This window comes from Lissotriton helveticus, chromosome 8 (genome assembly GCF_964261635.1).
Source record: "Lissotriton helveticus chromosome 8, aLisHel1.1, whole genome shotgun sequence".
Taxonomy (NCBI): domain Eukaryota; kingdom Metazoa; phylum Chordata; class Amphibia; order Caudata; family Salamandridae; genus Lissotriton; species Lissotriton helveticus.
The window spans coordinates 1,038,437,337-1,038,462,803 of record NC_136069.1 but is presented as its reverse complement, the minus strand read 5'-3'; the positions used below and the strand labels follow the sequence as shown (position 1 = coordinate 1,038,462,803).

The 25,467-nt window shown below is 39.6% G+C and overlaps 1 protein-coding gene across 2 annotated transcripts in view; it reads left to right on the top strand.

Moving 5' to 3' along the window:
- MAP3K15 (mitogen-activated protein kinase kinase kinase 15) overlaps positions 1-25,467 on the top strand; it is a 1,227,172-nt gene that overhangs the window by 905,114 nt on the left and 296,591 nt on the right. For both annotated transcript variants that reach the window (XM_078657886.1, XM_078657885.1), the window contains exons 15-16: positions 13,119-13,252; positions 16,476-16,603. In XM_078657886.1, the coding sequence (XP_078514012.1) occupies positions 13,119-13,252; positions 16,476-16,603 (262 nt within the window). The remainder of the gene's footprint in view (positions 1-13,118; positions 13,253-16,475; positions 16,604-25,467) is intronic.

The following is a 25,467-nucleotide window of genomic DNA, read 5'->3' as shown; positions in this document are numbered from 1 at the left end:
CTTCTTAACCTATTGTATTCTTTAACACAATCTAGATCAGCACAAATCTTTGTTTCATCACACTCAATCAAGTACAATCCTGATAAAGTTCTGACTCGTGATAATGCCACATATGCCATACCCTCTTTAAACACAGAACTTACAATGTTCACCAAAGCACTATCTACACTTAAACCTTGAGATTTATGAATTGTCACTGCATATGCCAAACAAATAGGAAACTGTTTTCGGCGGACATATAAGTCTTTCACGAGCAAAAATCTAGCTGAACAATGACAAATTTGTTCTATTTCATCAATGCCATCAAATTCAATTTTTAAAATTTCAATTTCATCTCTATTTTTGTAATTCACAAAACCAACAACATGACTCATTGCTCCATTTACCAGACCTCTTTCAACATTTAAATTCCTTGTCAAAATGATACGACAATTCAAACACACATTCAGAGTCTTTTCAAAACCAGTAGTTTTAGATATAGTCTTCTCTAATGAATCCAATTTTGATTTCAAATTTTCAGACAAAACAATTATTGCTCCCATATGCTCTATTTTATCTGTAGCTTCCAGTTTCACAATCTCTTCATTTTCTAAATTTAACATTTAGTTGTTGAACATGGAACATTCTTTCAGAGTTGGCATCAAACATATGCCAGATTTCTTCTCGTTAATTTTCTTAAAAATATTCTCTGGAAGAATGTTTTCATTTGGGTACAAATTTGAAATTAACCGTCCATGTAAAGCTTCTTTCCCTTGCTGACTTATTTTTCCGACTCTTACATCTTGTAAAATATTTTTATAATCTTCATCCTTTGCCTGCCGCATATTTTGAAGCAGTTCTGCATATTTGAAGTTTAACCATATATTAACGTTTCCAATGCTTCCTAGGCACTTCCTGGTATCTTCATGCGTGAGCATTTTGAACACAGGTTGTCCTTTCACTGGAGTCAACTGCAGAAGATCTCCAAAAACAATAATATGTTTTCCTCCAAATAAAACATCATAGTCTGTTCTAAGAATTTCTTGCATTCTCAAATGCACAAAAGCAAGCATTATATTTGACACCATGCTTACTTCATCAATGATAAGAAGTTTCATTTTCTTCAGGACTCTCAAAACTTCGGAACACGCATCTCCAGATAGCTTGTGATATTGCAATTTGTTATCATGCTCCACTGGCAGCATCAGTAAACGATGTAAAGTAATCCCTTTAATATTATGTGCTGCCAGCCCAGTTGGAGCGGTAACAACACAAGACAGCGGTGATTCAGTCCTTTTCTGCAGATAAGATGCAATTGCTTTAATCAGAAAACTTTTTCCAGTTCCCGCTTCCCCACTCACATACAGTCGGACAGGCTTAAATGATGTACATGAGCACTCTTTCTTCTCATGACTCAATCCATGTTCAACCTGTTCTGTGACTTCGTCATATATCTGTTTCTGCTCAAGGTTTAATTTTTTCACCAAATCTTCTAAATTAATTACATCCTCTTGAGCTTGCTCCATAGCTCTTTCCACCTCATCCATGGCAGTGGCAGCTTCATTTTGGATAATTTGTCCTCCTAGTGGATCCTGACTCAATGAAGCAGAACTCTGACTGCCTTGAGAACTGTCTCTCGCAATCGCTGCAGCAATTGTTGCTTCTTGCTCTATTTCTTCATTCAACATTTGCAGATAATTTGGAAAAACAGGACATTCTATGGTATCCTTCGTTGCATTAAAAGAGTCTTCATAACAGAGAAAATCTCAAAGTAGATCCTCTTCTTCACGCCATGGTTTAAAGAGTTGCAAAAGAGCCAAATAATAAAATTCTCTTTTATCTGGATTATCACAACTCAATTTTCGATGATTAATCAAATGACCTTTTTTCTGTTTCACTAGACATCCTTCACATCCAATGACAGCATATATTCCATTATTGATATCTTCTCTGATGTTCCTCTTATAAATATATCTTTGCAGAACTTCATAGAGACAAGCGTTCTCAAGATGAGGACTTCTATTTGGATAGTATGTATCCAACATGTTTGTCTTCAAAATATCTGTACTTTCTGGTTCTTTCTCTGCCAAATACTCTATCTCTTGTACAGATTTCAAAACTCGATTTCGTGTTGCAGCAAGACCTAGACTCACCCAAATGATGGTTCTAGATTTGGCATAGAGAATTGCTGACGACAATCGATCAGAACATTCATATGCTCCAATTTCTCGATGCGACAACATCTTCAGACTGTAGCTGTATAATTTCTTGCTTAGACTCTTTTCATGTGAAATGTCCTCCCACATTTCCTTCTGTTCTGTCTTTTCTTTTTTTGTGATGTAAGACGTCACATATCGAGCCACAGCAATAGAGTTGTCAGCAACGAACTGAATATCCATGTTAGCATTCCACATGGACAAAATCACTGGGTTGTAGTCGTTGATGTACTTGGACTCTTCGTTTCTTTTTAAATTGTATGTATTTTTTGGTGATTTCCTCGTCACAGTATGTCGCAGAGAAGACATCAAATTATTTACTCTTCCTTTAGAAATCACTGGTCGTGGAAAGCCGAAACGACATTTTGTGTAGAACTTGTTCTTGTTTCTGAATTTTCGACGACAGTACTTTCCACAACGATGGGATTGAAAGCGAAAAACTTGTTGCCTTAAACTGTTTTCCTCTGTAGTTTTCGGAACAGCACATATTGAATACTATTCAATGAAACTCATCACTGTTTCATCCGAATCTGTTCCAAATTTGGGTGCATCTTTAATCCACAACAACATATGTATGTGAGGAGCACCTCTCGCTTGATACTCCTTTCTCCAAAAGAAATCCAAAACCACTCCAAGGGGAGGATTTTTTTTGTTGGTAATAAAAGACATCATAGCTTCAAATCTATGATTGAAATATCTGCATACATTCACTGGATCCAAAGAACACAGTTCTCCAGGTGTTTTGAATTCTATATTTTGTATATTTGCATTTGCCTCTCGTAGAAATTGAAGTAAGTCATCCCATGCATACTCGGCACAGCTAAGAGTGAGGAACCATGTAGGAGTTCCTAAGTTTCTTAGCATACATTTCAATTCCCCATGACGACGGTACCAATACTCATTTGTACCACGCTGACATGCCATGAGATTGATTAGATGAGATTCCAATATATTATCTTGCAGATTCACTTTCTCCATAAAGTCCCTCGCCGAAACATTTTGCAGATGTGCTCCACTTTTCAGTATATGGTTTACTGCATAAGAAAGCCCAGACAAGTCACTTTCATACAGTAGATGAAACAAATAGGGAATGCATTGACGAAACCTTGGATCTTCAGCATATAATCTTACAGTTCGATATTCAGATGCAGGAATTTGAAGTGGACGATCGTCATATCGTCCACCTCGACCTGTTGGAAATAGCTGTGGAAAACAACGAGCTTCCAAACTTTCTTCCCATACACTAATGGGACTTCCTTTTGCTGCTTTCATTTGAAACAATTCAATTGCATTCCCCATTACTTCTTTGGAATGCAAAGGATGAATAGTATAATGTTCATATATTTCTTCACTTCTAGACACATCAACTTTTTCAATTTGGCCGCCTGAACAATCACTGTCTTCATCTGCAGCTGTTTCCTCTGCTGCAACACATACATCTTTGTAATACTCATTGTTTTTGACTAAATACAACGTTGCCTTTTTGACTTTCCTAACATCCACTAAATCTTGCCAGATTTTCTTACTCTTTGTCGGAACCCCTTTAACTAGAATAACTAAAGGTTCCTCTTCTACTTTTTCTATACCAATTGTATCAATATTTTTTTTTAAATCAAGAGGCAAATAAACAACTCTTCCCTTTAATCCTCTCTGCAAATCTGTAGGAGGCAATATCCCTATCTTAGGCTCCATGCGAACAATTGCCTGAAAAGGGTGGACACATTGAATCAAAATAGACTCATATGTATTTAAATCCATCAATTCACAGTTGTCTACCAACTCCAGATTATTATGAACAACTCTAGCAGGCATTCTGTTTTGATTTAATTTATCATAACAATATTTACAAATACGCTGATCAGAACTCAAATCAAAACAATTCCCCACCCACAAATAAGTTGCAAAATCCTTCCACTCATAATTATTCATCTTTTCACTTTTTACGTATAAATCAACTAATCTAGTTTGAAGCTTATAATGACTTCATCGACAACACACACAAGTAAAATTCGGCCTTTCACTTGATTTCACCTTAAACCTGGTAATTTCCTGCTTAAACTTTTCTGTACTTGAAATCTGTACATTGTCTTCCACATTACCTTGAATTGCTGTGTCAATTTCTACACTGTCCTCTTTTTCACCAAAATAACAAATCTCAATTTCTTCACAAATCTTCTTCACATCTAATTCAGTTCCGTGCAAAAGAGCACTGTTTAATTGTTTAAGCTTAAGTGCTGGACTTTTTGCATAATACAACATTCTCACTAATTTCCTCATTTTGGTATGATGCACTGCTAACATCCTAAAATGATGAAAAACACTCTGACAGACTTTTCTAGAAAGACAAGCCAGTGAATGGCCTTGCAAACCTGTGTTTTCTCTCACTCTGCAAGGATCTAAGTCTTGCAACAACTTCACTTTCTGCTTTAGACTTTACTTACTATATGTACGTAAGAAATTACAAAACAAATCAATTGATTCCTGTCGCACACTACAAATACGACTACACTTCCAAGTGTACACTGGACCCTTAGTTCGTCTCCCTAAAACTTCATCAGTTAACACCTCTTCTGGTTCTCTAGGCACAAGTTTCTCTTTTTCAATCGGACAACCGTCTTTCACTTCATACGCTCGACCACTGGTGTTAACTGCATGCACTAAATCATTCTCCTGGAAGTAACTCTCCCCATTAAAAAATGGCTCACAACTTGAACTGTGCATCCATTCTCCAGAAAAAACTTTACAAAAATGAGTCTGATTAATTACTCTTTTCCATCTACTGTTTGATTTGAAAACATCAATTCTCTTGTTAAGTGTCCTAATTCTATTGATTATTAAAATAAATAATTTTTTCTTAACTTCAAAAGCCTGATCAACAATCTTCTCTACACTTTCTTTTTCTTATAAAAAGCAGCTCTCTGTTTACCTTTCCTAATGTTTTTTAACAAATTTAAAACCACCCTATTGCGAAACATTCATTTACGAATGTCTCTAAACTGATTCTGCCTTCTATTCCTATACATATTATTCTCTCCTGCTCCAGTTGTAGAATTCTTTGAGGTTCTCTTCTTCCTTTTCAAATTTACTCTCTCATTCTCTTTTTCTACATGCTGTCCAACAATATTTTTTGAAGTACATATGTTCCATATAAAAGACTTAGTTCTCTTACCAGGAGCTTGGTTCCTGTTTTTTGAAGTATTTGTTGTGGAAGAGTACTGTAATTCCGTTGCTGTTTTTGTTTTTTGGTGGTTATGTTGTTTTCTTCTCCTTTCCCTTGAGGGCATCTTTGCTTACTCTTCAAATCTTGATTTCAATCTGTGTTAAAAAAAAATAGCACATTATAGACCACTATTACCAAACAACAAAGCAATGACAAAAAGCAAACAATCTATTCAGGGTTACAGATCAGGTGAGGATTCTCCAGGGGTGCACAAAAGGTGAGGCCTGTATTGAAGAGTATAGTGGAAGACAGCTCTGTCCACAGGTACAAAGAAGATGAGACCTGTGTCTAAGAGTCCAGTACGGGATAGACTTCATGAAGTCTAGTCCACTGCACTCTTATACACAGGCTTCACCGCCTATGCTTCCCGGGAAAGGCCTCTCTCCCACTACAGTCTTGATCATAAACCTCACCTCCTCTGTCCCTCTGCACATGTCTCACCTCATCTGCACAATCTACTTCCTAATCTTAGGTAACACAGGTGACATAATTGTGAAAAGGTCACATTTTTTTATGTAATCATGCACACACTATTTATTCTTTATCAAAAATGTAGAATTCATTGATTAGTCCCAAAATCGATTTTTCAATAACATTTTAGAAACACAGTGCAGGTCCTACTATTTAAACTTTCTCAAAAATCCAAGAGTGCAGTGGACAGGACTAAACTGGAGTAGTGTGCAAGAAAAAGATGAGCCTCATTTATAAAGCCATGCGTCAGTTTTGCGCTACTGATGCGTCACTTTTTGTGACGCATTGGCGGCATAAAACATGTGCCTTGTTGCACCATATTTAAAAAGTGACGCATGTAGGTAGATGCGTCATTTTTTAAACCTTTTGCGCCACATTATACCTCTGTCAAGTGTAATGTACAGAGAGGGGTCATTTCTCCGCAAAAAGCCTCGTAATAATGACACAGTGAAATTTATGAGATTTCACTGCGTCACTTTTAGGACACTGTTACGTCAAAATCTTGCACCTGCCTCACAGCAGGGATAAGACTGAGGCAAACGCTTTCACATGGGGCTTTCCCCATGTGATAGGATTCTGACACCTAAGCAGGAGTGCAGATGAGATGAAGACGGTCCAGGGGAGCACAAAAGGTGAGGCTTGTGTCCAAGAGTGCAGTGGACAGGACTAAACTGGAGTAGTGTGCAAAAAAAAAAAACTCATTTATGAGGCCCTGCGTCAGTTTTGCACTGCTGATGCGTCACTTTTTGGGACGCATCGGTGGCATAAAACATGTACCTTTTTGCGCCATATTTAAAAAGTGACGCATGTGATAGATGCGTCACTTTTTAAACCTCTGCGCCACATTATACGCAAAAATGTAAAAGCCATTCATTTTCCCCAAAATCGTTTTTGACATCACATTTAGGAAACACAGCACAGGTCCTATGTACAAGCATTCCATGTCATTACTGAAACCTCACTATTTTTCAAAATACAATTCCTCTATGCAAACAAACTCAATATGCTTCCTACACTGAGTTAACACAGGTAACATCATTGTAAAGAGTCAAATTAACGCCTGTGTCTAAGAGTGCAGTCGGGGATAGGCTTCATGAAGCCTAGTCCACTGCACTCTTAGACACAAGCCTCACCACCTACGCTCCCCAGGAAAGCCCAAACATGTACCTTTTTGCGCCATATTTAAAAAGTGACGCATGTAGGTAGATGCGTCACTTTTTAAACCTCTGCGCCACATTATACTAAAAAATGTAAAAGCCATTCATTTTCCCCAAAATCGTTTTTGACATCACATTTAGGAAACACAGCACAGGTCCTATGTACAAGCATCTGCCTCACAGCAGGGATAAGACTGAGGCAAACGCTTTCACATGGAGCTTTCCCCATGTGATAGGATTCTGACACCTAAGCAGGAGTGCAGATGAGATGAAGACTGTCCAGGGGAGCACAAAAGGTGAGGCTTGTGTCCAAGAGTGCAGTGGACAGGACTAAACTGGAGTAGTGTGCAAAAAAAAAAAGAAACTCATTTATGAGGCCCTGCGTCAGTTTTGCACTGCTGATGCGTCACTTTTTGTGACGCATCGGCGGCATAAAACATGTACCTTTTTGCGCCATATTTAAAAAATGACGCATGTAGGTAGATGCGTCACTTTTTAAACCTCTGCGCCACATTATACTCAAAAATGTAAAAGCCATTCATTTTCCCCAAAATCGTTTTTGACATCACATTTAGGAAACACAGCACAGGTCCTATGTACAAGCATTCCATGTCATCCTATGTACAAGCATTCCATGTCATATTTTTCAAAATACAATTCCTCTATGCAAACAAACTCAATATGCTTCCTACACTGAGTTAACACAGGTAACATCATTGTAAAGAGTCAAATTGACGCCTGTGTCTAAGAGTGCAGTCGGGGATAGGCTTCATGAAGCCTAGTCCACTGCACTCTTAGACACAAGCCTCACCACCTACGCTCAGCAGGAAAGCCCAAACATGTACCTTTTTGCACCATATTTAAAAAGTGAGGCATGTAGGTAGATGCGTCACTTTTTAAACCTCTGCGCCACATTATACTCAAAAATGTAAAAGCCATTCATTTTCCCCAAAATCGTTTTTGACATCACATTTAGGAAACACAGCACAGGTCCTATGTACAAGCATTCCATGTCATTACTGAAACCTCACTATTTTTCAAAATACAATTCCTCTATGCAAACAAACTCAATATGCTTCCTACACTGAGTTAACACAGGTAACATCATTGTAAAGAGTCAAATTGACGCCTGTGTCTAAGAGTGCAGTCGGGGATAGGCTTCATGAAGCCTAGTCCACTGCACTCTTAGACACAAGCCTCACCACCTACGCTCCCCAGGAAAGCCCAAACATGTACCTTTTTGCGCCATATTTAAAAAGTGACGCATGTAGGTAGATGCGTCACTTTTTAAACCTCTGTGCCACATTAAACTCAAAAATGTAAAAGCCATTCATTTTCCCCAAAATCGTTTTTGACATCACATTTAGGAAACACAGCACAGGTCCTATGTACAAGCATTCAATGTCATTACTGAAACCTCACAATTTTACAAAATACAATTCCTCTATGCAGTAAAAACTTTTTACCAAGCATTATCACAAAGCATGACACAAAGCAACATTAAAAAAACACAATTTGCTTCCAAATCTTCTCCATAGAGTATACAAGTCTCTATGTATATTAAATTAATCATAACTCATCTTTACAAATGCCCTAGGAGATTCACAACAGTGTCAGATACACACACCAATATTTCTTTAGCAGAGCAAAGGGTATGTTCTCCAGGCACTGCAACCATTAATGGCACAGAAAACCTCTGTTTCTACACACATATTGCTCATGATAACCAATCAAAACTCTTCCCTCTGTATTTTCAAACCAACACCCTTCACCCCCTCAGCCCTTTCTACCTGTTACCATAGCAACCCCCTCCTCACTTAGCTCTCAGGTTTAAAAGTTTATTCTACGATGTTGCAAATCACCTCAGCAAGGATGTTTGACCTGCAAATACACCAGCTTATCTGGTGCAATGTTTCTTTAAATGACTTTTTTTTAACCATTCAAATTACTTCTTACACAGAACACAACCATGCACCCTAACTTTCAGTTTTCAACTATCTCAATCTACCAATCATTGCTTGTGATTCAAGAGCACTGAAACGCCACAGTTTTTTTTTTGCAAACTCCTACTGTTCCAACTGCCATTTTATTCCTACACTTCATCTGGCTGCACCAGAACCTCCTCTACCATGTATTCTGTCTGGATTATTGGACATAGCTATATCCACTGGGCTCAAAGGTATGCAGCTACCAGAAATTTTCACTACCTTGATTTACCAAATGTGAACATTAAATGGATTGGCCAGAGAGGATTGAGATGTCACCAACTGATACCATTGGTGAAAACCTTTTTGCATTTGCCACACCCTAACCTCATAATTCTGCACTGTGGTGGAAATGACTTAGGCACTTTGACTGGGGTAGGTCTGGAAATCCTTTTAAGGACACCTTTGAACAATTGATGGCACTTTTTCCTTAAACTACCTTGGTATTTTCCAATATATGCCAAAGACAGAAATGGAACTGGTCCAACCAATTTTGTCCACAATTTGAGAAAGCACGGAAACATGTGAATAAATCTGTTTCTGCTTACATGAGAGACTATGGAATGGGTTCAATATACAACAACAACTTGCGTTACAACATGCAAGATATCTACAGAGGTGATGGTGTGCACTTCTCAGATGAGGGGAATAGAATATTCCTCCTGAATTTAAGACTGTGCATTGGTACCTACTTGTAGGTACCTAAATCAGCCACAGAACCCAAAAGCTCTTTTCAGAGCTACCCTATCTCTGATCACTCCAAATGATTATCTTTTTCTAATTTTTTTCACTATTTTTCACCAAAGTACGCTTCCCGGTGCGCGTACCGGGCGCTCCCCCGCGAAAATTTAAAAATATATTTATTTTTTTGGGCCTATATGGGCCTCCTAAGACCCCCTCAGAAAACCTAGAGGGTCACGTTGTTTGTTCGCCATTTTCTGACTCAAATCTACCGAAACACAAAATGGAGGACTCCCGTAGCGCTGCCGGTACGCGTACCGGGGCGCGCACCGGGAAGCGCTCCAAAAAATAATAAAAGTTAATTTACATAAAAACCACTGGAGACACTTTCACCAAATATAGAATAGGCCATACTACATACCAGTCCCTACCATTTTCCCAAATTTGGTGGAATTCCATTGAGCCATTTGAGCTGTAGCACTGTCTAAATATCCTGAGGTAAATTACATGACAAAAACACATCTGAAGTGTTAGAATTTACAACCAATTAAAATGTTACTTTCATTTTCTACTTTTTTTTCCTGACATTTGATTGGTTATGTACATGAATATAAATGAAAAATGAGAGGGAAACACGGCCATTTTGACTACAACTACCTGAGGTACATCTTGAAAGGATTTTCGCATTTTTTCTTCTTCACCTCTCTGTAAAGTAAGTTGATAATTTGTAAGGGGCACTTTAAGTTAATTTGTAAAAACGTTTTCTGATAATTATTTACTGTCCCTCTGCTATAGTTATAGATAGAGATAGGCTCCTCTGTTATATTTATTGATTGACTTAGGCTTCTCTGCTATAATTATGAATTTACTTACACTTCTTCACAGGCACTTTTTTATATTTCTACTTCCTGCCTGTTACCACACACTACCCAAAGTTAACTTCACTGTTAAAAAATTGGAACTACCTGTCTGAACTTAAACCCAACAGTGCCCTAACTCTACTGATATAGTTATTTTTTATACAATTTACAGAAAAAAATGGAAGGGGAGCAAGAAAATATCAATGTTTCCTTCGAGATTACATCTGACGAGATTCTAAATGAAGATTTTTTGGATGAAAATGTTATGGATCAGTCTTTGGATCAACAATTTATTGAATGTTTACAAGATATAGAAACATGCATGTTTGAGGAGATTCCAGATGATGTAATGCTGGAAGTTTTATTGAACTATGAACATTCTAACCAACACATTTTTATTTAATAATTAAAAATTGTTTGAGACATTATTCATTTTTATATCTAATTCATGAAGTACTATCAAAATAATTATGTTTATATTATAGTATAAAGTGAAACTTACAGTATACTGTGCAATTTTAAAACATCATAAGGGAGCAGAGAAGACTACCTAGTTCTTCTCAGGGAGTACTTAAAGGATCTGTTTCTGCTTTCCTGACAGACTATGGTATGGATTCCATATACCACAATAACTTCTATAACAACATGCTAGATATCTACATAAAAAAGGTGTACATTGAATTTAAGACTCTGCATTGGTACCTACATGTTGGTACTTAAATCACCCACACAACACAACAACTCTATTCAGAGCTACCCTACCTCTAAGCACTTTAAATTATTATTTTACTGTTTCACTAGGTTTTACCCATGGTACGCTCCCCGGTACGCTCCCCGGTACGCGTACCGGGTGCTCCCCCCGCGAAAATCGAAAAAAAATTACATTTTTTTTTGTCCCGCGGGACCCTTTTATGGCCCCCACATCAAACCTAGGGGGTCAGAGGGGGTGTACCCTGCCCCCTTTTGGTCATTTCCCCCTTTGTTTTTTGCCACCTCTTGTGTCTCGATCCTACCGAGACACAAGATGGCGGCCGCTGCGGACTGTTTCGAATGTTTACAGACACCCGAGAGCCAATCAGCTTTCCGTGCGCAAGTCGCGTGGCGCGCCCGGAGCGCTCCCCAGTGCGCGTACCGGGGCGCGGTTATAGATATATACATTTTTTTTAACCTAAATTACTCAAAATCCTCTGGAGCACATATCTTGAGACATAGCAAAGGCACATCGGGCTACCAGTCCCTACAATTTTGCCAAGTTTGGTGAAAATCCATTCAGCCGTTCGAGCTAAAAGTGCGACCGACCGCCCTATGGAAATTAACATGGGGAAAACACGTTTTGGGACCCCCCTTTTATCTCGGCACCCGCTTGACGAATCCCCCCCAAACTTTCAGAGAAGGAGCGGAGCGCCGCGAAGCAAAGTTGCTAAAAAATTCAGGCAGATTCCTCCACCGGCGCCAAAGTTATTCCCAATAGAATGTTGCGATTTCCCTATGGAAATCAATCCTAACTATAACTACCAACTGGCGACCGCCAGTAGGTAATATATATATATGACACACACATACTCTATTTATGTGTGTATATATAATATTTTAAAATGTATATATATATGTGGTTGTGTGTGTGTATTTACACATATACATTTAATTATATATAAATACTTTCTACTTACCTGCAAAATACTTACATTTATCACAGTTTTTGTGGTAAAAAGACTCTGTGGTAAAGGCACATTAGTTGTAAAAAAGACTTGTTGTACAGACTTTTTCTTTGTAAAGCCTACATTGTAAAGGCACCTGGTTGTTTAGCCTTCGTTGTAAAGGCTGTTTCCCAATATATCTGGCTGCAGCAAACCTTAAAGTAATTATATTGTAAGCCAAATTAGGACGCTTGTGATCATTAGAATATGAAATCTCTTTACCCCTCAGTTAACAATGACTTGTTTTGACAGATGCATAGCACTTCAGTTTACCTTATTGCATCACATCTTCCAAGTGAAGTTCTGATGGGGATTTGGATACATGCTAGATTGCTGACTCTAACAATTTCATCCCTCTACTAAACACTCATGGCATAGTAGTCTCCACCTATGTACATAAGTTGCTGACAACTTGTTTTATTACTGAATTTAGGATTTTTGGTTTTGTTAGCAGTATTTGTTATTGTATGGGCAGTGATGTGAATCATTAAAGGTGAGGAATTATTTGAGGAAGAATTTCATTTACCCCTTGATCATTTTTAAGGGGGCAGCTTTTAAAAAAATGTATTTGGTTTAGTTTCCTGTGAATGAGGCAAAGAAACGCTATCCACATTATTTCTGGTATGTAAAATTGATTAGATTATTCTGGATTGACTAAAAGACCTCAGGGGCCCACTGGATCAAATTGAAACTGAACGTGGATCCAGCATGTTCTCAATATTGAAATTTTATGTTTTTCAATTATATTCTTAAAATAAAACAATATTTGAAATCAATTTCTAAATGAACAAGACTTTTAAATGTTGAAATTGCTAAATTGAGATAGTATTTGTGCTTTTGTTTAAATTTCAGTATGAATATGATTATGATGAGAATGGAGACAGGGTAATTTTGGGCAAAGGAACATATGGCGTAGTTTATGCTGGCAGAGATCTGAGCAATCAAGTCCGTATTGCCATCAAGGAGATCCCAGAGAGAGACAGCAGGTGAGTTGAAAAACACACACATGTACTTTGAATGGAGATTAATAAAAATTCCAATTTATGTGGATCTAATTTGTCAGAACTCTACTGCAGCATATCTACCAATAGTTGGCCTTTTACATTCCTCTAGATCCAGCATTCTTTGTACTGAACACCAGAGTCTGCTGTCAAGAGGAAAGCCAATCATACACTTCACCTGCGTTTGTTTCTTTTACTAATGTTACATAAAGTAGGTAAAATGTACAGCAAAATCTGTTTAAAAGACTGAAAATGTTGCCTTTGTTTCAGTTTTGAACTTTAGAGGCTATTTTAGAGTTTAAGTGTATACCCAGGCACCAGACTGGATGAGGAGTATCCTTCAGCAAAGCTTTCATACACCTGTAGGTGGCACCATGTGACTCTGTCACTCCGCATTCTAAACTGTCCTGGAAGTGACACAGTCAAGTCACATACGAGCGCCAGCTATGTACGCAGATTATTCTTCTTTCCCCGTCCTAAGATGTAGATCTGGAATTCCCACCTGCATTGAACTTCTTATGACTCCTAAAACATTTTACTGTGTGCTAGAGAACAAGGTTCCCACCAAAAATGACAGGATTCAACTTATGCTGAGACTAGAGGAGCCACATGTTGGTCAGGGCCCCACACGATTTATATCTGTGATGTTTGGTCTTAGAGCACAACTCTAGGTTGAGCGAGAATGTGTCCTCATACACTCCAAAGTGATTCATGACTGGGAGGTGAAACGATACACTGCCGAAAACAGGAGGAGGTCTTACCCTAAGCATAGGTCCCGCTCCAAGTCGTTGACCTGGTTGCAATCCCGGACTTGATGCCACTCCTGCAAAAAATACACTTCTCAGTCTAAGGGCCTGATTACGTTCTTGGTGGATGGGATACTCCATCACAAGCAAGACGGTTAGCCAATTCTATTATATCCTATGGAACTTGTATTACAGCGGACGGGATATCAATCATGTTTGTGATGGAGTATTCCATCGCCAAGATCGTAATCAGGCCCATAGTCTTCTGGCAAGTCCAACGTGAAGTCTAGGCACAAACACAAGAAACCCAATGTCGATCTACACTGGGACAAATTTAATGCCTAATGTTATGCTCAAAAAACCAATCCATTATAAGCCAAATTTTCTAGTTTTTTTTCTTAGCTCAGTAAGGCTTTGTGAACAACACGGTGAAAGTTCATCTATTCGCCTTTTCAGCCTTTCTGTCTTTACCTGACCGTACATCTTTATTTAAGTCACTGGTTGTGATGTGTTTTATAAAAGATTTGACTCTCAGGTTCCCCCAAACTATTTTTTATGCCCCAGTGGAATCTGAACTGAGGGCCAGATGTACGACGCTTTTTAGCGTGCGCAAACGGGTCTTAGACCCGTTTGCGCACACTAAAATTCATGGGCCCATGTACAAACAGTATTTTGCGACTCGCAAGTAAATTGCGACTCGCAAAATACTGTTTTGTGGCTCGCTATTAGGAAGGGCGTTCACTTCCTAATAGCGACTGCAAAGCTGTGTACCAATCTTTTACGACCACAATTGCGGTCGCAAAACACTCGCAAATTACCACCTACTTCAAGTAGGTGGTAATGCATTCGCAAATGGGAAGGGGTCCCCGGAGGACCCCTTCCCCTTTTCAAATGCATGCAGTATTATTTTTTAAGGGCAGGCACTGGTCCCAGTGACCACTGCCTGCCCTTAGAAAATTAAACGAAAACGTTACATTTTTCGTTTTTTAAATGCATCCCATTTTCCTTTAAGGAACACTGGCTGCATTAAAAAAAAAGCTGCTTTATTTAAAAGCAGTCCCAGACATGGTGGTCTGCTGAACCCAGCAGGCCACCATCCATGGGATGGCCTGTCATTCCCAATGGCCTCGCAAACTGCGAGAGTCTCATTAATGTTCATGAGCCTCGAAATGTGCGAACCATAACATTGTTAAACACACTGTTGCACATGCCAAATAGCACCTCGCAAATTGCAAGTCGCAAATGCTACGCAATTTGCAAGGCGCTCTTTGGCAGTTCGTACATCTGGCCCACAAAAAGCTGAAGTACTCCTGATCCCAAAATGGCCAATTTGACCATTGGGGACCTGACCCTGCAGGGGGCATGACTGAAGAGAGAGAACTGGATCCTATAAGCGTGCCCTGTGGAACAGGGGCTGGATTGAAATAGTTGGGACTATGCCATTTTTTTTACATCTGGAGGCTTGGGACAAGATGCTGAGGCTTGCCCTGTAAGATCACACCACAGACTGCAAGAAATCCAGGTTTCTCACACTCTGAGCTTGTTTTCAGGACTGAAAACTGATTCAGTGGGACCTCACGGTAAAGGTATCCAGCCTCATGGGGCCCTGCCTGGTTATGGCTTCCAGCTTTGCCCTGCTAAAGGATTTTGACTTCCAAATAAGTGACATTGTCTTTGGTCTGGGGAAGGCTGCATATCTATCCACTTGGAGAAGCACTCACGACAGCTATGAAATCCAGGTTTGTTGAATGTTTTGGCACCAAAATAAATGGCTTCAGCGGGAGCTCGACTATGATGTTTTTTACTTCAAGGGACCCTAGCCAACCACAGCCGTGAACTGTGCCCCCCTGGAAGATTTGGACATCAATTTTAGAGACTAACTTAGGTGGTAGAATCTTTGATCGGAACAACCCACATAGTGTATAAGACCTCCGTTCCATCATGCTTGGCATGATTTAAATAACACCTCTGTCTTTGTCAAATGCAATTAGTGACTTCTGATTGCTACTTTACTTTTTCCTACTGCTTTTTTCCCTAAAGTTTCAAAAAATCATAGATCAGGTTTCCCGTAGCCTATCTCGATGATCTGTGTATCTTTTGGTCATTAGTTTTTGTTTTTTCTAAATTAATGTAAGGATTGTATTGTCCTAAATCCTTTAGAAGTGTTGGTACTTCTTAAACCTAATACTCATATAAATCTGGGCAGTGCTGCTGTTTGTGACATAGCTATAAGAGCTTGAGCAGATATTCTCTCTGAACTGTTTTGATGTAACCAAAGAGGACATGTGAAGTTGGTTGTGGTACCTCCTCACAAATTAGTAACTAGTTTCTGACATTGAGAATATATTGATAATTGAAATTGTGGAATCTATATTAGTGTAGATCTATAATAATACAAATCTATACTTTGTAGAACACTGTATGAGCCCCATCATGTAATAACTGTGATTTATTTTTGGCAGGTACTCTCAACCATTGCATGAAGAAATAGCCTTACATAAATATCTTAAACATCGCAACATAGTTCAGTATCTGGGATCTGTCTCTGAAGATGGATACATCAAAATCTTCATGGAGCAAGTGCCAGGAGGTATTTGGCATTTTAAATGAATCTGGACATACAAGTCTTAACACCAAATGATGCTCACTCCACAATGTCTTGTTTGTTCTGTAAATATTTTTGGGAGCATCCTTTAAATATTCATAAATATGATTGATATAGCTAAGCATAAGTAAATGCCCAATGGTGCACTGCTTATCTGAATTCAATTGTTTAATCATGTCAAAAAATCATCAGCTTATTTTTATCATTCAACTTTATTTGAATTTTCTTGCATGGTTTGTCCCATCTTGTCCAATTGTATCATTGCACCATTTTATATATTAGAATTCTCAATTCCAGTTTGACTTACCTAACCAATTTGAGGATTATCATTGTGTAGTAGCCTGATGTAATCATTATATTCAAATACCTACTAGTTCCTAGCATAGTCAATACTTGTTTTGTTCTACAGAGAAGTGTTTCAGGACATTTTTGTAGGAATCATTCCCATGTGTTATTAGGAGAGAAAAGAAAAAAGGTAGGCAGAGTCCATTAGAAATTGGTAAAAGTGTTTTGAAATTCCACAGTTGCGTGACTAAGGGTCTGATTTAAATGTTGGCAAAAAGGGTACTCTGTCACAATGGTGACAGAATATCCTGTCCTCCAACCTGAAAGTCTCCCTGCCTCATTTATAGTATGGCGGACCCTCATTGTGTAGACAGCAGAGACTACTTCATCGCCACTGCCTAGACACACCACACAAAGTCCAACTGAGTAAATGCTATTGCAGATTTGGCCATGTGTCCTCGTGCCCTACGTAGATTGTGCGTACACGTTGCCAGTTTTCATTGGCCATCACCATCACCATCATGGAACATGGTGTGGTAAGGAGCAGCGACAACTTTTAAATGACCCCCACACCATGGGAGAATGCTCCAATGGTGAGGGAGTCATTGTTTTTTTTAATTTCAAAAATAAAATTCTGATATGGGTTTTTATTTTTGACAATATAAAAAAGTTGTAAGTTGGATGCATGGCACCATTGTGTTTACAGAGCCATCCATCAAACTTAGAATGCATTTCCTAGAACAGCCCTGACCACAAGAGAAATTTGCATGGTCAGCGGGACATCCCTAAATACGGTGAGAGGAGTAAAGTACTGCAACAGTAATTACTCCATCTGCCAAAATTTAAAACCACCCCTGAATGTCCATCAAACTACAAAACAAAACAGGTGTCGCCTAGTGGTATATTAGGCATTGTAAATTAATTTGTACAATAAAGTTGTCTTTGATAGTGCGGAAAATTATTTAAAAAAATGAAATTAACATTTCAACCCTTGACTTACAACAGAGCTCTCCCACTCCATCTCTCTGTTGACAGATCCTTGTCTCCATGTTAGAATGGAGCACAAATCAAATTTCATCAACTTACAGTATTTTAGATTTCCCTCAATGATCAGAGGTTTCACAAAGTTTTAAAGTTTTATTTCCCTATTAACAGATTGGTCATTGTTTTTGTTTCTTTTATTCAGGTTAGTCAGATAAGTCTGTTTAAAGAAATATCAAGAGAAACATGAAAAGTGACAGTGTGCTGCATAAAGGAAAGAGTCCCTATCTTAATCTAAAGGAACTAACTTATTCTATGAGGAACCCATAGAGAGTTCCATTTGGAAAAGAGCAAGATTTCTTTGTGTCACAAGTTAAAAGCTGTAAAGGATCTAACTCGACATGAGGAGCAGTTTTGGAAACTTAGCAGAGTTCCCCTAACAGTCGCAGTAGCAACTGTTAAATCTGATAAAGTAAATGATCACAGCAGTAGCTATGATCAACAAGGAAAAGAAATGGGGCTCCTACAATGGCGGAAAAAGGTGCATAGAATGTCTTAACTTTCTAGCTAGGAACCCATACTATATATTACTGGAAAACATATGTTTCAAAGTACGGGAGTTAAGCCATCTTCAGTCAATGGTAAAGGATCTTCCAATGGTCTGTCATCTCTCCTCTCGATTCCCACGGTAAACGCTCAAGTCAACATAGTGTTATCTGTAGTTTGCTAACATTTTATATAGATGCTATAATAGAGAAGGTTCTCATGAGAATCTTTGCAAGCCTACTCTGTTTGTTGTTCAGTATTTCATTGTGTTTTGAATGGACTAGCCTATTACACAAAACATTTTCCTATCTGCAATATCCTGGGTAAATCATGAGAACTAAAATCACATAGCAGATGCATTTGTCTATAATTATGAAATCATATACTGTGAGGAAGAAGGAAATACATTTTCTTTAATACAGCACATTTTAGGGCACTGATGAGTATTGCACTCAAATACTAGCACTAAATTGTCATTTTCAAAAAACATACATTTTATTTACAGTGGAAGGTAAGTAAATATGAAAACAAATAAGGCCTAATAATGAAAGGTGGGAGGTTTTCTGCAAAACATTATGCTGCACAATAATTATTAGCATGTTTAAGAATAGCACATGTTCCACAGTTCACTTTGTTATATATTGTCTATTAACTTAAGGTTATTTTTGTCTAAACCTTTCAAGCTTCATGGATACATTTCCATAGTAGCTGAGGAGCAAAAAGCTGATTAACATCGACTACCATTATATTGCCATGATCAGTATATAGCAGTAAGCACATATTTACTAGTTATAAATCCCCCTATACTTACCCTCATATATTAGACATATATCTCACATGGGTAAGTAGAGGTGAAGTTAAAAATCCAAGCCAATTGTTGTAGCAGTGCTGACTGAAAAGCAGCTCCATAACATCAGAATGAGTACCACTGAGACACAAGCAGTAATGATATGACTTTTATTTAATTGTTTAGTCAGAAGTCTGAAGTGTGGAAAATGTAACAAAAGAAAATTATGAATGGTGAAGGAAATTGTTATATATAGTATAGTAGCTGCAGGATCACTTTTTACAGATTTAGGGCCTCTAATCTCAAACTTCAGAAAGGTAAAGCTGTGGTTTCAAGTTGTGCCTTGACCCAAAAGTGTGCTGAAGCAAGGAAAAGAGTGGCAAGAGTCTTGCATACCTCTTTGTGTAACTTAGTAGCAGAGTCTCTTTGTGTAACTCAGTTGCAGAGTTCTTACAGTCTGTTGTTCAGGGTTAGAGTCGGGAGAGCTAGGATTTATTGTAGGTGATGGTAGTGGAAGCTCGTTCCAATGGGGCACCATAGATGAGACAACCCCTTTCTCCCTTAGAAGATGTCCCTAAATAGCACCCTGAGATTAAGGTTATCACAGACTGCAAATATATTATGTTGGCCTGTCATGACATAGGTACATTGAATCTTAACTATATGAGATTGCACAGTGCGCCTTTCACTTTATAAAGTCATTCCCTTGCAGGATAAGTGAAGACTGCCTGCAAACACCCCTTGGTATAGTAGGCTTCCTGACTTTGGAATGTACAATGACAATGAGCATGTAATGAAAGTAGTCTCACATACAGTATGTTCTTGTAAAATGAGGTGGACAGGTCAGGGTGCAGGTTGTTATCTTGACACTAGCTAAGAGTGACTTGGGACCCGACTTAGCCATTCCCTTGCCGAGCTAGATGCAAGCGCAGGCAGATACCCCTTAATTTAAGGTTGCTGTCATCTGAACAACAATCTATTATAGCTAGTCTGTTCAGAGAATAGCTACAACCGGAGTTGTTTGAGCACTAGTAGATGTACATGGTTGGGGAGGAACTAGTGATTGCCCATTTGTGCAGTGTCAATAACAATATGGTACCCGATAGCATAATTTAAATATTACTATCTCAGGTTTGAGTCGTGTAAGAGGTGAGAAGATTAGCACAGTTCTGCTCTCGAATTACATTACCCTAGCGTCTTGTAGTCCATTCGATACGGAGTGCGAGCTAAATGTCCCTATGTTTTTGTAGTTTGTTCACTCCCTGGCCCACGGTATGACAACATCACACATGAGGCGATGGTCTGACGCAGACCAATGAAATAGTGATCTTTCACTGTGCTTGCCTCCCTTAATGCAGCAGTGGAGGGGGCTCATGAAGGTGACATAGATGTGTCATCCTTCAGAAGATTGTGTGACTAGGAAGGTGACGCCCCGCCCAGTTTCAAACAAACACAAGGAGATGATGGACGGAGCGCTGAAACTTTTCAGACACTCACCCCCATGACAGATTTGGGTTGAATCCGTGATCCTTCTTTAGCTCACTTCGCCACCTCAGTTCAGACTCTGCTATATGCAAGTCAGTCTTGACCCTGTGCCTCATGGGAACAGTCCAGCCCGAACTGCCAAGCCAGGTCTTGCCTGAACCTGAAACAAGCATTCTGTGACCGGTTTCTGGGTAATACCCTTCATCAGCCAGGCTAGCTTGAATCCAGTGGCAAAGTGAGCAAGGGACCCACCTGTGGGCATACTCTGCCAACTTAGGTCGAACAAAGCAAACACAAGGATGCTTGTTTCTGGTCCAGTGAAGCACTTCAATTCTCTCTCTCATGTTCTCACCATCTCTTTGGAGGGTATGTATTTTTGATCTAGCAGTTTCCAAATTTGTGGTCAAAAGCCCTACCGAGCTTTCTAGTGTTTCAGTTCTCTCACATAGGCCATCAACCTTTTGACCTAGTTCCTCACATGTTGCTCTAATTTCACTCTGATTAATGTTGGAGACTGCAAAATCTTGTCTTATCTCCTCCCTCATTGCGCAATAGAGCAGACTATGGCCTTGAGTGCATTTCCGAAACCCGGGTCCAATCTCTGGCCTGCTGCGTCCTTCTTCTTCTCTTTTCTAGCTGCTAGTATCTCTTCTTCTTAAATTCCCTTTTGTTGGGCAGATGTTACATTAACAGAAACACTCTCTGTGTGCGTTACTGAGTCAGGCGGGGTAGGCACTAAAGGGGCGTCAGACACTGCCCCCTCAAGGGGTGAAATCGAGGAGAAGTCTGACCTGGAGGAGGCAATGGGTATGCCTTGCCCTGCTTGCTTATCCTGCTTGTCCTGCTGTAAGTTTTTATTATCCATGGCTGCGGCCATATCCTGCGTGATCTGCAATACTTGGGGCAAAGCTCTAAAATAAGAGCGCAGCGATGGGGTTATGTCACCTGGAGCTTTTAGTTTTTTATACTTGTTTTTATTTTAGGCTGTTTTTGACTAGTATGTCTCTCTTTCACAATCTCTGGCTTTTTTTTACGATCCTGAGCTTTCCTTGAAACCTCCCCCAAGGTGCACCCTGGGAGCTGTGGTACGTTTTCCTCCAGCCCAAGCTCCTTGCCTCGATTTCTTGTTTTGCTCCTTGTTACTCTCACTTGTAGTTCTTTGTTTATATCACAGCCTGCCTTTGACCCTTCTTTAAATAACTCAAAGACCTTACTTGATATCGGAGAGAAAATACCCCGATCTCCAAGTTCCTCCGGACCAGCCGTTGCAGTTACCGCTACCGTGCCGTTTGTTTCCTTTGCAAAAGCTGAAGTGTTTGATGCCACGACTCTCTGGGATTCCTCTCCCCTTCCTCCGCTGAATGAAACCGCCGTATGAGAGCTCCGGGCAGCGGCCGCTCGGCCGCGCCTGAACTCCACGGCTTGCCGCCCCCAGCACAGGAGAGAGGCGGAGACAGGCGAGTGAGTCGCCGCTGGCGGACACATTCGTGGACACCTGTCGTTCGACCTGCAAATTCGCACCGCTTCGGAATCTTCAATTCATCCCTCAAAACCTCTCTGCAAGCCCCTGCATGCTCAAATATCAGCCGAACCGATCATCAGCAGCAGCAGTTTGAACGACCAGCAGCAGTAGCAGTAGGAATCTCGGGAGACTGCTCTGAGCGTGCGAGCCGCTCTAGCCTGCGGCCGCCATGTTTCCCAACTGCCTAGCTTTGCATGCTCAAATATCAGCCGAACCGATCATCAGCAGCAGCAGTTTGATCGACCAGCAGCAGTAGCAGTAGGAATCTCGGGAGACTGCTCTGAGCATGCGAGCCGCTAAACAAATAAGGGGTAAACAAAAAAAAAACCAATAACAAGATAATTCCCAAAAATCCTTCTCTGGTACGATAGTAAATGGAGACCTTGCGTCTAAACTTGCTTAGCAACAGTAACCTTTTACCCAAAAACTTTGTAGCAGTACGGGGTCAAAGGGTAGGCTGTATGTGGGCGTAAATCTGGCTAAACACCAAGCCAGAGTAAATAAGGGGGGGTTTCCTAGGGGGTGGGAGGGGGGGAGCTAAAATAGTAAAATCCTCATTTGTCAGTCCGTTTTAGCGTTTCATCTTTCTACTTCTTTCAAAATCGAACTTTCAACATGCTAGAATTAAAAAGTCATCAAACAAGAAATAAAAGAGTGAGGGTGTTAGGGATTGAAGCTATAACATGACATTTATTCATTATATGTCCTGGAACGTGAATGGTCTGCGCGTAAGAGGTAGACAAGACCGCATTTTTCAATACTTGAGAGACTCACAGGCGCAGATCATTGCGTTACAGGAAACATATCTTCTTAAAACAGAGCCTACCACCAAACTAAAAAAACGGAGGTGGATAGATAAATGCTGCTCCACAGACCACAATGCTAATATAAGAGGGGTAATATTTATTTTTTTTAAATCTGCAAAAGCGCAAATACTGGAATGTAAAGAAGATCATACAGGGAGATGGTTAATAGTGAGAGTCTCGCTCGATGGTCAGATCAGGACCTTAGTAGGTTACTACGGTCCGAACTCAGATGATCCATCGCACCTGGACGCTGTAAGGAATCAATTAATATCAGTCCAGGATCCAGTAATCTGGATGGGGGACTTCAATATTGTTCTTGACCCCAGACCAGATAAATCGAAACAATCTAGAATTTGTAGCTCTGCTAAATCCAGAGAGACCCTTAAAATAACTATGACACAACTGGGTTTGGCGGATTTGTGGAGAGAAAGAGTCGGTAATAAGCTAGGGGTGTCCTTTAGGAATAGTCGCTTTAAACACAAATCTAGAATTGACTATGCTCTTTTCAGCTACTGTTTAAAAGATACTCTGGTTACGATAGATTATTTACCATCACACCTGTCAGACCACTCTGCATTAATATTCACTTTGAGATTTGAAAATTCTATTAAACATCCATCCTGGTCTTTTGACCGGACATTCTTGCTTGAAGATGAAGAGGTCAAATTTCTGGTAGACGAGTCTTTAGCCTTTTTTGACATAAATAGTAATTCTGCAGGCCCAACAGTTGTTTGGGAGACATTCAAGTCCTTCTTAAGAGGGCAGATCACTAACAGCGCCTCTTACAGGCGGAAAATATATATCGAAAAGGTAACAAGACTAGAACAAGACATGAAACTTTTAGAGTCAAAGATGGACCCGTCTTTAGTAACAACAGAAGAACAGGGAAAATTGGCCGAGTTAAAGTCCCAATTGGAAAATATTTTACAGGAGAGAATAAATAAAAGGTGGGAAGCGAGCAAATCTTCTCAATTTGAATTTGGAGAAGCTGCAGGGAAAGTGCTTGCATGGAAAATAAAATCTGATCAAGCCCTTAATTACATCAGGGAAATCAGGATAGAGGGTGAGGCTGAGACAAGATCTACCAATCTAGAAATAGGTAGAGCCTTCTTTGAATTTTTTGAGGCAATTTATAGAGAAGATCTTCCTAATGACCAGCAAGCAAGGGATAGATGGCTGGAAGCTATTACACTTCCAACCCTTTCAATAACTCAGAGTAAATCCTTAGAGGCTGAGATTACAGAGGCTGAGGTGAAAAAAGCAATTCGTCAATCAAAAAATGGAAAAGCGGCAGGTCCAGATGGTCTGCTGGGATAAATGTATAGATCTCTGGAAAATATCATCGCCCCTGTGCTTACTGCACTATTTAATGGTATCCTAATAGAAGGAGATGCACCGCCCAAATGCTGGGGGGAGGCCACAATTGTACTTATCCCAAAACCGGGGAAATCCCCCCTGGAGTGCGGGTCATATAGCCCAATATCACTACTCAATAATGATTATAAAATATTTACAACAATTATTTCTACAAGATTGGCTAGTGTTATTGGTACTATAATCCATTCAGACCAAAAAGGATTTATTAAGGGTCGGCAATTAGCGGATTTAACACTTGAACTAATAGGGGCTATAGACATTGCCACTGCCTTTTCTCTACCTTTAGCTACTTTAACTCTAGATGCAACTAAAGCGTTTGATAGAGTCAATTGGCTCTATCTAAATGACGTACTAAAAAAATTCAACTGTGGGGAAGGTTTTCGTAGAACTATAACACATCTTTATGGTGCTCCTTCGGCCAGATTGCTGGTCAGCGGGGCCTTGACGGATGCCTTTAATATATCCAGAGGTACAAGGCAGGGCTGCTCGCTTTCCCCTCTCCTATTTAACCTATATATCGAACCGTTTGCTCAGCTTCTGCGGGAGGAGGCTAATATTCCATCTTTTAGCTTTGGAGAATGGGTAAAGCGGGTAGCACTATATGCAGACGATATCCTGGTCTTTACATCGGACCCAGTTAAGGCATTTCCAGTCGTAATTCAATGAGCTGAAGAATTTGGTCATATATCGGGTTATGACATCAACTCGAGTAAAAGCGAGATAATGGCATGGAATTTACCAAATATACAGCTAGGGGTAAATATCTCAAGTTCAATGCGCTATCTAGGAATTAGAATTACCCAAGAAGTGGGCAGCATTGGACAAACTAATTTGGATAGAATATACAGTGAGAGCAAAAGACTTTTAAAATCTTGGACACACCTGCCACTTTCTATAATGGGCAGGGTAAATCTAGTCAAAATGTGTATTCTTCCAAAATTCACCTTTATTTTTAATGCTATTCCTATTGCCTTTGAACTCAAAATGATAGTGTCAACGAAAAATCAATTCCTTCATTTGGAACTACAAATCCACAAGAATAGCATGGAAAAAGTTGAGA